Source organism: Ceratotherium simum, chromosome 23 (assembly GCF_057802395.1).
Source record: "Ceratotherium simum simum isolate JZ-2026a chromosome 23, ASM5780239v1, whole genome shotgun sequence".
Taxonomy (NCBI): Eukaryota; Metazoa; Chordata; class Mammalia; order Perissodactyla; family Rhinocerotidae; genus Ceratotherium; species Ceratotherium simum.
This window is the reverse complement of record NC_141922.1, coordinates 3,495,292-3,511,799: the sequence shown is the minus strand read 5'-3', so window position 1 is coordinate 3,511,799 and position 16,508 is coordinate 3,495,292. Positions and strand designations below refer to the sequence as shown.

At 48.6% G+C, this 16,508-nt stretch overlaps 1 protein-coding gene across 4 annotated transcripts in view; it reads right to left on the bottom strand.

Moving 5' to 3' along the window:
• SLC45A4 (solute carrier family 45 member 4) overlaps positions 1 to 16,508 on the bottom strand; it is a 91,741-nt gene that overhangs the window by 45,159 nt on the left and 30,074 nt on the right. For all 4 annotated transcript variants that reach the window (XM_087447398.1, XM_087447395.1, XM_087447397.1 and 1 more), the window contains exon 2: positions 686 to 1,314. In XM_087447398.1, the coding sequence (XP_087303524.1) occupies positions 686 to 920 (235 nt within the window). In that variant the 5' untranslated portion in view covers positions 921 to 1,314. The remainder of the gene's footprint in view (positions 1 to 685; positions 1,315 to 16,508) is intronic.

Sequence of the window (16,508 nt, the reverse complement as noted above, 5' to 3'; positions counted from 1 at the left end):
GGGCACCCCGGGTGGTTATTTGGAAGGGACACCAGCGTTTTTGCATACCGGGCTTGGTAATGCTAACCTGAGTGTGACTCTGTGAATTACAGTATTTCTCGGCATATCCGTCATTCAGCCACCTAAAGTCCACAATAAACTCAGATTTAAGTCGACAATAACAATGACAATAAGATAATAAAGAAAATAGAGTTATTCCGTGTTTTCTACAGCCAGGCACTGTTCTAAGCCTCGTACCCCACAGGGGCTGCTCTGCGATTACCCTCACTTTAGAAGAAGGAGCTGAGTGAGATGCAGGGAGATTCACCGGCTCCCCCAGGATGACACACCTGGTGACCACGTCCAGGAGGGCTGGGGCACGGCGGCAGGTACCTCGAGGGAGAAGGGCTCTTGCAGAGTTAGAACTTATCAGTGCTGACTGCACACACCCAAACACTCAATCACCACTTTGCCAAGACTCGGAATTCCATGTCAGCATCCGAGGACCAGCCCCTCTCCCGCCCCGTTCACAAGAGGAGGAAACGGTCAGAGTGGCTGCAGGGAGAGAAGACCAGGACGCTGGTTCCCAGGGCTCCTGACACTTTCCAGCCCGGTACGTGCTCCACGCGCCGATGTTCGCCCGTGTGTTCCAACCGCCCACGCCGAGGCTCCGTGCTAAGGCCTACGCAGGCGGGGGCCGACTTACCAATCTGCAACAGGATCGGCGTGACCAACGCCGTCTCCATGGCGTAACAGAACTCCCTGCCAAACATCACGGCCCCGTGCATGACCCACCGGCGCACGGGCACGCGGTCTATGGAGCCCTCACTGCCGGTCTCCTCTCGGGGCTCCGCCGCCGTGCTTCCGGGGGTCTGCAGGGGCACAGGGGACTCTTGAACTTGCATAGATTCTGAGTCGGCATTCTGTGGAGCCATTTTCATTACCACCAAAAATATATATATATTTGCTCTATCTATATAAATAATTCTATCATATATCTTTAAGGATAAATTAAGACGTCTTCTCTTTCTGCTTCGGTTGTGTTTCTCCGGCAAGTAATACTTATATTCCTCTTTGTACAAACAGAGATCTCACAACTTCTCACAATCGGATGAGACACGCAGCAAAACAAAGCGATTTTTGGTTGGATTTGAAACATATGGCTTGCTGGTTTACTGTGAATTAGAGTTAAAAATCCATAATTGCCATTCAGTTAATACCAGTTTCATCATTATTACTGAAGAGGTGCTGAAGTTATTTTTCTTGCTACAGAGAGGTGGGAAGGTGACACAAAAAGGTGGTCCACCGTTGCTCCCCATCGAGTGACTGGCTGATCTGCAAAAGAGGAAAACAACCCCACCGGAGAGTCAGACGGGGGCGGCCACCATGTGGCCTCCCACCCCCTAGCAGTCCGGGCGCCCCGCGGGACTGGTCGGCGGTCACTTAGCAGACCACGGACCTCTGACCGCCTCAGTTCTGTGCTTATTCTGAGTCATCTGTGGAAAAAACAAACCTTAATTTCTAGAGAAACAACATTTTCTTGTACGGAATTTAATTCAGGGGCAGGACAAAGACCGCAACAGCAAAGGGAAGCCGCACCAGGGAAAGCGAGTAGACAGAGAAACAGAGCTCAAGGTTCCTGCTCTCCCCAGTTCCCCTCGGCGGGCTCGGGGACGGGCTGCGAGGACACCGCACAGGGAAGGCGTCCGGCCACCCAAGGTCTGCAAACCTCAGGACGGGGAGTGAGGGTGGAGGGGCTGGGGAGGCGGGAGAAAGACTGAAAAAGGAAAGGGGATGCTGCCTGCAGACGTGGCAGAGGAAAATGCAAAGTGGCAGGCTGGGCGGAGCAAGAATGGGGCGATGCGCCACCTGAAGAGGGGAGTCTGAGGTCCACCCCAAGGTGGCAGGATTCGGGTTGAGAGCTGTCTACAGTGTTTGACCTCTTTAGGTTGTACAACCTTTTGATAATCAAATGCAAGTCACAGCCCCTCTCCAGAATAAAACACACATGCGTGCCAAACTCGGAACACCATGTCTAGGGGCCCAGGGACTCCCAACCCGCACACAGCATTCCCAGGGGGCTGTGGGACCCTGGCCCCTAGTCCTGTGTTTCCACCGTCCTGGTCCCTGTGACCTGGCTTTGTGACATGTTCTCTACCTGGATGAACACACCACAGTAAAGCATCGAATGCTGAGAATCTTAACTAGAAATGCCACTTTAGAAAGGTTTTAGGAAAATGAGGTCCCTCTCCCCCATGTGAGGCAAGATCCAGATGCAGCTGCAAAGCTGCCCCTTCTAGACTTGGGCCTCCAGACGTGCATTAAAACAGGTGACCCTGAAATCACGCAAAATGGTGTTCACATTTTACATTAAGGTAGGTTTGTGACCTTGTATCTTACCAAAATTTTTCCACAACTGGTTTAAATAAAAATATTTCTAGTTAATATTCACTTAACCAAAGATGATCTTCATTAGCCCCTTCTCTCTTTCTCCCCAGAAGGGACCAGACATTGGGGACAGTCTTCACTTGGTACCCCCCCTCAGGTGCCCAGGAGCAGTGGAGGGTCCCAGAGCTTGGCTGCTGGGCAGAGCTGGAGCTGCTCCCCCTCAGAGGTCCCCAGAGGCCCCTCCGCTATTCCAGCATTCCAGTGCCTTCTCACACTCTCTCTCCAGCTGCAACTGAATCTTCCCTGGGAATTGCAGTCCAAGGACTCCTACCTATACATGTGCTGCTTCTGTCCCCCAAATTTCACTACAATCCCACGCTGCAGCCCTTACCTGAGATTTCTCTGAAATTTACCAAGGGTCCTCTATCATATAATTAACATCTCAATTAAAACCAGTGCTTCCAAGCTGTCACCCTCCTACAATCTTTTTAAAAGACTATGAAACTATTTCTAATATATGTTACAAAGTAAACAAAGTAGTTTACAAAGTATACAAAGTAAACAAAATAGTATTAAAACAAAAAATCACCCAGCATTAAATTCCCAACATTCTGCTGCTCTTATTGCATCCCTACCTTTCAAGGGATTTCTGTCTTAAGACAAATATATCATCATCTTCCTTTCTGTCACCAAAACAGGGTCAATGATTTTAAACGCATTTTTCCACCAGATAAAATGGATGATTTTTACGTGAAGAAAGTGTATCCAGACAGGCTTTAAAAGTCTAAATTGGGGCCGGCCCCGTGGCTTAGCGGTTAAGTGTGCGCGCTCCGCTACTGGCAGCCTGGGTTCGGATCCCGGGCGCGCACCGACGCACCGCTTCTCCGGCCATGCTGAGGCCGTGTCCCACATACAGCAACTAGAAGGATGTGCAGCTGTGACATACAACTATCTACTGGGGCTTTGGCGGGGGGGGGGGGGGGGAAGGAGGAAGATTGGCAATAGATGTTAGCTCAGAGCTGGTCTTCCTCAGCAAAAAGAGGAGGATTAGCACGGATGTTAGCTCACGGCTGATCTTCCTCACACACACAAAAAAGTCTAAATTGATCAGCTGGGCTTTTGGTGGGAACAATAGTAATCAGTTTTCTAAGAAATCCTAATGACTTCATTATGAACACCAAACTTTTCAGTTCTGTCCCACTGCTGTATCCATCCTGAGACTCATGTCTGAAATAAAGCAGTCTCTGCTAAGAGTCATTTCAGCAACAGCTAAAAACGAGGCAATAAAGCTCTGTGATAAGTATACTCGAATTATCTTAAGGCAGTGGCTCTCAACTGGGGACAATTCTGCGCCCCCGGGGACAGCAGGCAATGTCTGGAGACATTCTTGGTTGTCACAACTTGGGTGGGGGGTGTTACTGCATCTCGTGGGGGGAGGCCACAGATGCTGCTCAGCATCCTACAGTGCACAGGACAGCCCCCACGGCAGAGGATGATCCGGCCCAATATGTCAACCGTGCCAAGGTTGAGAAACTCTGTTCTAAGGTTATTATTAAATAGGAAAAAAGTTTTCTTAAAAAACGCTGAAACCCTTCATTACTACATTTTGCATCAATCAACTAGACCAAACATCACAAACTCAACTTCACTACTACCTTTGTTTTACTAAACCTCTCGTCTTTGTTCAAAGCAGAACTGGAAAATGCAGAAGAGCTCAAGCCACAGGCCCCTGAGGAGGAGGGGGTGGGCTCCAGGGTCACGTCTGTAAGAGGAGAAGGGCGTGAGCTATTCCCTCTCCAGTCCACCCACCTACTCCACGGGGAGCGGCATTTCTTGTAAGAATCGCTGAGGAGCCGTAAAGAAAGCCCCAGCACACCGTCGTGGCCTCCCGCATGTTTGTCCAGACTCTGGGCTCCAGCCACAGGCCTACGGCTGTACCTGCTGAAATATCTGAGGAATCGGCTATGGAGTCCTAGCAAGATGTCTTTATTTTACCAGGGAAAAGCTGAGGAGCGTAGGGAACTGAACACTCGGAGCGAAGTTACGTGCTGACAGAGAGAGCAAGTTACCACATCTGAGTTACTCTTAACTGTTTGGAGTTCCCTACCAAATTTCTAAAAATGGTCCAAAATTGGCCTTGGGAAGAGATAGTGAAGAGGAGGGAGACAGAGAGCTGGACGGTCCACGCTCACTGGACTTCTCCAGGGCCGGGAGTGTCCCATCTTCTGTCTGTCTCCCACACGCTCGGTCAGGGGCCAGCAGCTACTGAACTGCTGATCACAGCTGTCTACCTCGTTAGCAGAGTCTGTTCCACACCTAGAGTGCTGCTGAGTTAGTCTAATGGCCCAGGGAATCTGCATTTCAATCCGGGCCCGGTGAGTGGTCTTCTCAAAGAGGGGAAACTGCCATGGGCTGGGGCAGTGCTGTGACCTGCTGTGGACTCAGTTCGCAGTCTAGTTCCTGTCCTGACACTATGTCTGGGTGGCAGAGGGAAGGAATCATCCTTCAGGGCAGGATGCCTGTGTGGAAGATCAAAATTTGGCCACCCTGAAATCTATCTCTTTACCTTGGTTGTTTTCTCTGAGAACATTTGATCTCTCCCACTAACTGCCTAAAGAATTTGACATAGTAACTCCTTCCTGGAACGGATCTTCTATCTGATGGCTGTAATATAATGTAAAATAGATGTTACAATAGAAAAGGCATCAATAAGCCCATCTTATGTCTCTCTGGCCACATTCTTTGGATGGCCCTGCAAGGAGCTGCCAGACAAACATTTACATTTATGAGGGAAATCTCCATTTGTAAAGGTATCTCCCTCTCTGTTTTGGGAAGAGGGGGGATGACCTCATTTCTAGAGACTTATCAATGTGGAAGGTGAGGCCTTGGGGCTGCATAATAAACCTTACTCTTGTTTACTGTGCTTTAGTGGTAATCTCCTGTAACTGACTCCCCACCTAACATCCTCCTTTGTCATTGGCTGAACATGGTATTTAAGACGAGAATTTCTGCTATTGTGCTGAGAAACTCAGTGTCCCTGCTTTCTCCCATGTATACATGTTATTAAACTTGGTATTATTGGGCCAGCTCCGTGGCTTAGCGGTTGAGTGCGCGCGCTCTGATGCTGGCGGCCCGGGTTCGGATCCCGGGCACGCCCCAAGGCACCACTTCTCCGTCCAACCCGAGGCTGAGTCCCACGTACAGCAACTAGAAGGATGCGAACCTATGACATACAACTATCTACTGGGGCTTTGGGGGGAAAAAAATGAATAAATAAAATCTTTAAAAAAAAAAAAAAAAAAAAACTTGGTATTATTTTCTCCTGCTAACCTGTCTTGTTCATTATTTGGCCAGCCATAAGAACCTTAAGGAAAAGGGCAGAGGGAGATTCTCCCTCTCTCCTGACACCTGCCTCCCTCTCGCTGTGCCCTTCAATCTCTCTCCCAGCGCTCACACCACTAAGCCCAGCCTGCCTATGGCTCACGGCCCTTCATCTGGCCCCACCAGCTCTCCCAGCCCTGCCTCTCATTCCACCCCTTGCTTCTCCCCTCTTCAGCTCAAGCCACACAGTCCCTGAGGACTCTTCTCAAAGCTCAGCCCTGGCCTACAGAACTGATGTCCTCCTTGTGCCAAGGGCTCTCACAGCAACTGTGCATGGGTAACAGTCTTGCCCCAGGCAGCGAGAAGCTCCCAGGGGAGACCCCACCCCCCGCTGTCATCTGCTCTCACATCCCCCACTGTGCCTGGCCACACAGCAGGAGCCTGGCAAGGCTACTGAATGAATGAATGAACGAATGAATGATGATAACCAGCTAACCAGTACTTACTAGGGACTGTCTGCACTGGAAAGCCACCCCCCACCCAGGTGATCGGGTGGCCAGCGGCCAGGGTCAGGCCTCATGGGCGTCCTCATGAAATGGTGTGAGCGTGGTGTGGGGTTTACCTGTTACTCAAGTAGTCTAGGCATTAGCACGCTGGCTCCCCTTCCTCAACAGTGCAAAAACGCAGTGGTAGAGGGAACAGATTTTACGTGGGTACCTTCACTGTCATCTATATTGATGAAAATAACAAATGCCGTTAGCATTGTCCATTAGTTTGGTTTTCAAGCAGCAGCAAGTACAGAAGTCGCAAGCTACGGTGATAACACCACACCGGGTAGCAAAACTCTCGAGAGCAAGCTAAGCTTTTTAAAAGCGTTGAGGCAACTTAGCAAACAGTAATTTTAAATAAGGCTAAACTGACTAACTAAAAATCAACTCCTATTAGTGAACTCTGGATTTCTTCAAAGATTACGCATTGGTATGACTAACCCGGTTTACAACGGCTCTCAGCAGGATCTCACTTGGCATAGCCACTGTTTCCAAATGCTCCTCTTCTGCAAAGCCCTGCGGATTTTATCAGCATTTTAGGGGATATCACCAGACTACTTAAAAATAAAATTTAAGCATCATACCTTAGAAATAAGGGTCATAACACCTTGTCAAGGAGTGAATTCGGTGCCTAATGACCTAAATCGTGGGGCTAAGAAGGGAGAGAGAACAGAGAGGACCACAGTGATCCAGCCTGCACACCGGCCATGCCAAAAGAAGAGCCAGAGGTCTAAGGGTTAATGCCAGAAGAACCAGTGCGACCATTCCCACTAAAGAGCCACAGCTGAAAGGTGGGTTCCTGGGTCCACAGGACATGGGAAATGTACCGGCACATTCTGACATGACTCTGGGTCAGGCTGTGCACAAAGGCTGCAGAATGTTCGAGGCGGCCATTAGTTCCCATGTTTTCGATACGGGGTGAGGTCAGGAGCCTCTCTCATCTCTTCCCAGTGGCCATCCAGTTGTCTCAACATGATTTATGTTTATAAGTCCATTCCCGGAACTCTGAGATTTCTCCTGCATTGTATATCAAACTTCCAACTGTACTTGGGTCTAGTGCTCAGTTTTCTATTCTGTTCTAAGAGTGTGCCCATCTGCCCATGTCCAACAACACAGCCCTGTAAAAAAAACGGCTTTTAGTATGTTCTGATCCCTGCTGAGGTAGCTCCCACTCACTGCTGCGTGTCTCAGTGTTTTCTGACTTATTCTTGCATGTTTATTTGCAAGAACTTTAGGAGCACATGAACTTTAAGAGCTTGACGAGCTCTGGGTAAAAAAAAACAACCTTTGTTGGTATTTTTATTGAAATTCCATTAACTTTATAAATTAGCTGAGGAAGAAGTGCCATCCTCAGCTGCCGCGTCACCCTGTCCGAGGAGGTGGTCTCTCCACGTGTCCGAGCCCACCCCAGAGCCCTTTGGGAGAATTTCAACAGGTTTTGCACTTTCTTACATTCTTTCCTAATTCGTTTATGTTTTTTGTGGGCACTATAAATGGGATTTTCTCTTCTCTTCTATTTTCCGCCTGGCTGGTCTGCACACAGGAAGGCCACTAAGTGTTGGTGTATTTCCTCAGGTGTAATTTACATGCAGCGAAAACGCACCATTCAGTCAGTGTTGACAAATTTATATCAAGACACAGAGCATTTCTAACACCCTGCAAAGTCCCCATGTGTCCCTTCCCATCCAATTAAGGCTACTGGTTTTTATATTTTAATTTGATAATCTAATTCCTTAACTGTCCGAGTGAGAATGGACAAAAAGAAGACTATAACCAAATTAACAACAAATCTACAACCCATCACCAAAATACACACAGTTCCCAACCCAGCTTAGAGGAGGAGTCTGTCCCAAAGCTCACATGTACATTGTCTGGAACTTGCTCATCCTCCTCGAGACGGAACTCGGGGTCCCTCTCAGTGTGAATTTATCTAAACCACAGCACTGGCTCAGGGGCGCGGAACGAGGACCCATGTGGCACACGGCTGCACCGTTCCTGGGCACAAAGACTGAAAAAATTTGAAATTCTTCTCTTTATAGCCTCCCCCACTTACTCCATTTCCAGGGCCCCACAGAAAAGGAAAGGAAAGAAGCTTTGAGCAGAAAAGGAAGGAGCGCGCAGGGCGGAGCCACATGGCTGCTCTCCCAGTAGCCAAGCCCCTGGGCGGCCGGGTGTGTCATCACGTCTAGAGAACCCTGGGATACCACGAAGTCTGGTTTACTGCCCATAAAATGAGATCCATGACGTAATCTTCGCACAGCATGCAAAGTGTGTTTTTTAAGGAAGCTACTTTATATAAATGCTAGAGCATTAACTATAATATCTAAAAACATTAAAATGTTTTCTTCCAAAGTACCTAATTTAAAATGCCCAAGCTACAGCACAACAACACACTGAAGCAATTCCAGAAAGATTAGATGGCTCCTTCCAGAAAGCACAGGCAAGACTGTATTCCTAAGAGCCTCCTCCGGAGTTGTGGAAAAGTGTAGAGAAGTTTAAGTTGTGACCTATTCCAGTATCTTCTATTCAAAAGACAAAAAAAACACTTTAAGACAGGTTTTCCCCAGCACAGAAGGAAACGTTTCCCGTGGAGCCTGCTCCAGCGACCATCCAGCATCAGTGATGATAACTTGGTTATGATTTGCAGATGCACTCAGACAAGTGAAACTACAATTGTTCCAATCAACAACTTCCTCTATTGTCCTGTTTCTAATTTCAGGGTGAGGGATGCCAAAACACGTGACTTCCTACAATTTGCTGTGTGGAAAAGCTGGCTGTAAACCTAATGTCATCAAAAAGTTAACTGCAGACTGATTTTCTGACAGGCACCCCAAGCTTCGGTTCAAGCTTGAGACTCTGCATAATGGTCACAATACTCGACAGTGATACGATGACAAAATTCAGTCATCGATGCTTCCCGGAAAATGGTTCAGGAGGAGTTAACACAGGTTTGTGCTGCGACTTAAACACGTCCTGCTCCTTTCACGGCCCCCTACACACGCACGTGTGCACGCACACACAGTTATGGGCACTGTAGGTGTGTAGCGAACGCTTTATGGTGGCTGGTTTGTGGCGACAGCTGTTTGTTTTGTACGCCCACCATTAAAAGCAGGCACCCTATCCTTGAAAAATCCACTGTAACTACTAACATTTTTCTAAAACATCAACTGTTCACCTCAGATGAACCTACCTAATATTCACTAGTACAGTCCTCTCCACTAACATCAGCATGCCCCTCTCTCTCCAGACGACCACTGCAAAGAACACTACCTTACAGACAACACAGAAGCCAGGGAAACCAGACAAACTGCAGCATGCAACACAGAAGATCAGCGTTTGGACAAGAGTATAAAAGATGGAGAATTGAACCAAGCAAGGTCACAGCATCTTTGATAAGAATGAAGAAAAGCATTCTGGCAAATCTGTTTATAAGGCTATTTCCTGAAAAGATTTAACAAATCCCATCAATTTCCAACATAAGATCAATGTTGCGTCAAGAGAATAAGAAGATGAGCTGCAGACTGGGAGAAACTAGTTGCAAAAGACAGACCTGAAAAAGGACTGTTATCCAAAATATACCAAAAACTCAACAAAGAGAAAATGAACAACTTGATTAAAAATTGGGCAAAAAACCTGAACAGACACCTCACCAAAGAAGATATACAGCAAATAAGCATATGAAAAGATGCTCCACATCATGTGTCATCAGGGAAATGCAAATCAAAAGGAGATACAACTACACACCTAATAGAATGGGCAAAATCCGGAACACCGACAACATGAAACGCTGGAGAGGACGTGGAGAAACAGGAACTCGCGTCCACTGCTGGCGGAATGAAGAACAGTTCAGACACTGGAAGACAGGGTGGTGGTTTCCTACAAACCTAAACATAGTCTTACCATACGATCCATCAGTCACGCTCCTTGGTATTTACCCAAAGGAGCTGAAAACTTATGTCCACACAAAAACCTTCACACGGATGTTTATAGCAGCTTTATTCACAATTGCCAAAACTTGGAAGCAACCAAGACGTCCTTCAGGAGGTGAATGGATTAATAGACTGTGGTACATCCAGACAATGGCATATTATTCAGTACTAAACAGAAATGAGCCATCAAGCCATAAAAAGACATGGAGGAACCTTAAGTGCATATCACTAAGTGAAAGAAGCCAGTCTGAAAAGGCAACATACTGTATGACTCCAACTATATGACATCCTGGAAAAGACAAAACTATGAAAGCAGTAAAAAGATGAGTGGTTGCCAGGAGCATACATGTGGGGAGAGATGAATAGGCGGAGCACAGGGGATTTTTAGGGCAGTGAACCTACTCTGTATGACACTGTAATGATGGATACTTGTCATTATACATTTGTCCAAACCCCCAGAATGCACAATACCAAAAATGAACCCTAGGTAAACAATGGACTTCGGGTGACTACAGTGTGTCCGTGTAGAGTCAGCAAGGGTAACAAATGTCCCAACCTGGTGGGGGATGTTAACAATGGGGGAGGCTGTGCGTGTGCAAGGGCAAGGCTATATGGGAACTCTGTACCTTATGCTCAATTGTGGACCGAAAACTGTTCTAAAAAATCAAGTTTATTAATTAAAAAAAAAAAAACCAGTGTTGTGTCCTTACATTAACAAAATAAAGATGCAATGAAAAACACCTGACAAGAAAGAAATTAAGCCATGGTCACACTGAATGTTACCTACTTGGGATACTATCTCACGTCTGAAATTATCCGCTCATGAATTTATCTACCTCTAGGTATTACGTGTGTCACCTGCAGAAACCCAGGTTGGTTTCCTCTGATCACTCAATGTGCATCTAGTCTAGACATGTGGGCTCAAGAAATACAAGATTAACAACATAAACTAGCTATGTGACTTTGTGGTATCCCCAAAAGACACAGCTCCTCAACACCCATGTGGATTAGTGTGTGCTATGGTCTGAATGTTTGTGGCCCCCAAAACTCATATGCTGAATCCTAACCCCAAAGGTGATGGATAGCAGGCAGGGCCTGTGGGTGGTGATAAGGTCACCCGGGCGGAGCCCTCATGAATGGGATCAGTGCTCTTACGAGAGACCTCAGAGCTCTGGCACCTCTCTGGCGCCTTTGCCACGTGAGGACACAGCAAGAAGACATCTATGAAGCAGGAAGCAGGCCCCCTAAGACAGAAAACCCGTGAACCTGCCGGCCCCTTGATCTTGGACTTCCCAACCTCCAGAACTGTGAGAAACAAGCGTCTGTGGGTCATAAGTCCCCGGTCTACAGTATTGTTTTGGTAGCCGGCATGGACTGAGACGTTGTGAGTCAGGCTGAATCAGGACAGCCCAGTGGGCTCCACCCCAGTCCACTGGACCAGATCTTGGGGGAAGGGCCCAAGAACCTGCACTGCAACCCGCTCCCACGCCACAGCCAAGCGCGAGATGCTGCACGTACGACAGCCACACGTCCTGGATTCAGGGGACGATCTCAAATGAAGTGTGACCTTGGTGTGATTATTAACCTTGCCCCCTTTTCTCTCTCAGAAGTGTCCCAGTTTGGATAGCACACTGCCACTCCAGATACAAATGACCAAAGGCTTATTTTATTTTATTTTTGCTTGAGGAAGACTGTCCCTGAGCTAACATCGTGCCAGTCTTCCTCTATTTTGCATGTGGGATGCCACCACAGCATGGCTTGATGAGCGGTGTATATCCACAACCGGGATCCGAGCCCACGAAACTCGGACTGCCGAAGCTGAGCGCATCAAGTTAACCACTATGCCACCAGGCTGGCCCATAACTTATGACTTAAATCTTTTAACAACCCAGCCTTTCAGCGCTTTGTGTCACAAGACATAGTCAAGGACCCTTCAGAAACCAAACATGACATGCATCAGACCTGATGTCCCTTTTTATTTGCACTCCTTTTGATCAGTTTGCTGTGAACTTGGTATCGGCGGAGGGGGAGTCTGTATCTGTGACTGTGTGTGCATCTGTGTTCTAAGAAAGAGAGGGTGTTTGTGTCTATGAAATATTCTGAGTATTAGGAGACTGAATCAAAGGAAATCTGGAAAGGGGCCCGAGGGAGCGAAGGGATGAAAATATTGCTACACTATAACAAGTCAGTCTAATTACAGTATTTCTCAATGGATTCCTAGCCCAGCAACAAGCAGGAGTGACCCGGCCAAGTCCCCTGGACCTCCAGAGCTCCTTACCCTGGATTTCTGTTGACTACACAGCCCAGCCCTGCACCCTGCTCCCTCCCGCTGGACAGCGCCCAGGGCCTCCTCCCCTGGCCCCTTACACACCAGCTCACAGACTCAGGTCTCAACCAGATGGCACCCCAGCCTGGGCCAGCCTGCTTATTCCCACAGGAGGCCCGGTCACAGCGCTCACTGCAGGGCATGTGACAGCTCACCATCACCCGCCCACACCCCCTGCGAGCTCCCAGAGGCGGGGACGTGGCTCCCGCTCTCCCGCTCTCCCACTCCCCCATCCACTCGGGTGCCTCTGAGGTGGCCTGGCTCCTCCGCTTTTCCTTCAGGCCCCATCAGACCAGGGGGCTCCCAACAGCAGCATCTGCACCTTTTTCACACCCTGACATCCCGGTGAAGGGAGGCAACTGGGCCTAGGCCGGCCGGCGCACACAAGAACACCCCACTCTGGCCCTCCCTGACTGCACATGCCCGAGAGCAGGACGCGCTCGGATCACGGCTGAGCATCCAGCACCTCGCCAGCGCAGGCACCAGGTGGCTTTAAAAGAAACGAATTCATAAGCACTGAAGGCAGGGGGCCAGGCTAACCCACAATTACGCCATTAAAAAAAGAAAACGACTTTTTAGAAATCCTTCCCTTCTAGAGACAAGAGCAAGATAATCACACAGCTCAAAGAAAATCCGTTTCTCTTCTGAACAGGAAGCAGAAACCAGTGTGTCAACACTAATGAATAGTAGACATGGTCTTTTTAATGCCTTAAAACTGGCATACTGCAATTTAAGTAAACTTTAAAATACACACACTACTTTAAGAACTATTTTTCAAAAGTCGCCACACCCTCCAGATGAATCACAGCAGCTCACAACTTCACCCCTATGTGGAATTTCTCAGGAATTACCAAACTCCAATGAAACAGAGCATGAGTCCAGTGGCTCTCAGGGCGTGATCTGGCTCCTGGAGCATGAGACACTGTGCAGTCACCTTTTACCCGCGGCATCCTCCAAATCATCACCCGCCTGCCTGTCGGGGGTCTCGCTGCCTTGTGTTTGACACCAACGCAGTCTTAGCAGACTGGTCCCAGACCAGCTGGGTGGCCTTGCTGGGCCTGCTTTCTCAGTGGTAAATGTTGACACCAAAAGGCCTTTCCCCAGCCCAGGGGCTTCCTGGTGGCCCCATGACAGCAAGTGGACCACCTCTTGTTCCCACTGCCCCCGCTAGGACATACGGCAGGGAAATGCATCAGGAGCAGAGCCTTCCCGGAAGGGCACCCAGAGGCTTCCAGGAACAGTGACCTTCCAGTCACTGAAACAACAGGCCAAGTGCAAGATGCTGATGAAAAGGCTGCCATGCAGATATTAATGCTATCCACTCGCAGGATCCTGGATTTTCTCTGCTAGCACACCCAATTCCAGAGCTACTTTTCCATCAGCAAAGGAAAACATCAGAATTGCCAAGAGAGCCACAGGATCTTACCAGGAATTCCTAGGGCCATCAGGACAGGGCACGGCTGCAGGTTCCTTGTGGTCCAAGACTTGCCTGGACATCCGAGAACCACATCTCTCAGAAAGGCAACATACGGCGGGACAGTGGGGGGCAGCCCCGCCTCAGAGGGCTGTTTGGCGAATTACATGGGAGCAAACAGCAAGCCCCAGGTGAACTCCATTCCTGACCCCACTCCAGAAGAAGCCGGGGTTGGAAAGCCCAGCTTCTCTCCACCAGACACGGCCACAACCCCCACCAACCGCCGGACAGAGCCTTGGTCAGCTCTGACGCTGGCTGTGCGCGAGCCCGCGGTCCGCAGGCCAGACACAGTGCAGACGGCACCGCGCTCCAGCAGGACTCCACCCGCCCTGCCCTCTCCTGCAGGGCGCTGCGGCTCTGGACGGCCTACAAGCACAGCACCAGATCAAAACAAGGAAGGGTACGCCGAAGCTAAAGCCGCCAACTCTAGCGACAGTTTGCACGACAAGGAAACGTTTTTAATATTGATCAAATCAAAATTCCTATTATTCCACTTCCTGAAATTTAGGGGGCACAGCATTAGGGTTGAAATCAAGCACCTTTTAAACAGAATCCATCTTCCTCTTCTAAAACAAACAGTTACCTACAAGGGAAGGAGAACATGACGAAGCAGCCAACACCCAGGAAGCAGGGGACACGGTTCAACCAGGAGGAAATCACGCCGAGACAAGGACGAACTGCCCCAGAAGAAACGCGGTATTCTCTGCAACATGTACCTTTTGTAAAATACAGAAAACTTGCTCACTTAAAACTTTTTACCCTGACCTTTATATAGTTGTCCTTGATCTGCACAATCTGCTGAACAGGAGAGTTTTTGTTCTTTAATTAAAAAGCAGCGACGGTTTTTTTTTCCCCTCTTCTTCTAAATGTTCCTCCCATCGGTTTGCTAGTTTAAGCCCCTTAAGTCAGAACGACGCTTTGGCTACCATGGCAACAGCAGCAAGCTTTTAAAGTGCGCAGCTCCAGAATGCCAGCTAGCCCAGGAAAACTAAGCTTCAGGATCAACCTAAAAGGCCAAACCAGCACCCACTGCCAATGGTATTTCTCGGAACTTCTAATTACTCCATCTAGGAGCAAGGCCAGGTACCAATAAACCCAGTCTCTGCGACACACGATATGAAAAGAGGCAGGTCGCAAGCTGCCCAAAGACACTCATTACAACTAAATGGTATTAAGAAATAAAAATAAAAATTCCTCACATTACATACATTAATCAAGAACTGACATCACAGACAGGGGCATAATTAAGGAATAGCGCTAAAGACTGCCAAGATATAATGAAAGCTTTCGACAGCACTTAAAGGTAAAGTCCAATCAAAGCAGCTTCCAGATTCTGAATTTATCCCGAGGCAGAAAAGGATGCAGCGGAAAGAACAGAAAAACTGGAAACAACCGGACTACCAACACGGAATCACGTGAATTATGGTCCATGTGTCAGGTTAACACAAAATGTCAATGTTTTTAAAGAGGGGAAGTATGAAATATATTTGAGAAATGTTAAAATCAAAACTAGGTAAAGTTTTGGTGAATGAAGAGAACTTACATATGGCTTTGGTTAAATTTATTCATTTTTTTGTGTGTGTGAGGAGGACTAGTCCTGAGCTAACATCCGATGCCAATCCTCCCCCTTTTTTCTTGAGGAAGACTGGCCCTGGGCTGACATCCGTGCCCATCCTCCTCCACTTTATATGGGATGCCGCCACAGCATGGCCCAGCAAGCAGTGCGTCAGTGCGCGCACTTAACGGCTGCACCACCGGGCCGGCCCCTGGTTAAATTTATTCTTACTTTCTAAGACCATAAGAAGAACAACGACAAAACCCAGTGCTCTTCAGTCGCCCTCCTTACACTCCTGAAGCTCGGGCTGGAGGGTGAGCTATCTAGAACCAGGATGCGTCCTGCCTGCACCTTGTACAAGGCAGCGTGGCACAGCTGAGCACTAGAAACGTGGTCTAAAGAAGTCTCCACGCCCTTCCTAAACCCCTGCTCTGTCTCATGGACCCCTTACGTCACTTACAGTGGGTTTCACCGCAAGGAAAAGGGGGTCCCGGGACAGTCTTGTCGGGGAGCCCCCGTGTTCCTCCTCGGGCCCCAGTCGGGAGGCCCACTGAAGGCGTGGGACGGAGGAGAGAGGGCAGGGCAGCCGCTTCCTCTGCCCCATCGTCTCAGCTCAGAGAAATGGCTGGAAGCAGCAGAGACGACGATTCTTGGGGGGCAGGAGACAGAGATGGAGCCTGCTCGAGGTTCCCTGGTGGAGTAAATCAGAGCATAAACCCACAGAATCTCTCCTCCACCTCTACAGAGATGAATAGCCCCTTAACCTGGAGGCCCCCTGATTCTCTGTGATGAAGAAACCCAGTTTGGTACCCAAATTACTAATCCTTCTGCTGTCTGGAAAAGTCACTGTGCAGGAGCAGCGCTGCTGCGGGGTTATGGACAGCTCACGTGCGCAGTACAAGCATCACACCACCTGCAGGACTCATGCTGCCAGTCCTGGGGCCTCAAAGATGAACTACAAACTGGAGTCCTCTCAAGATGCGTCAAA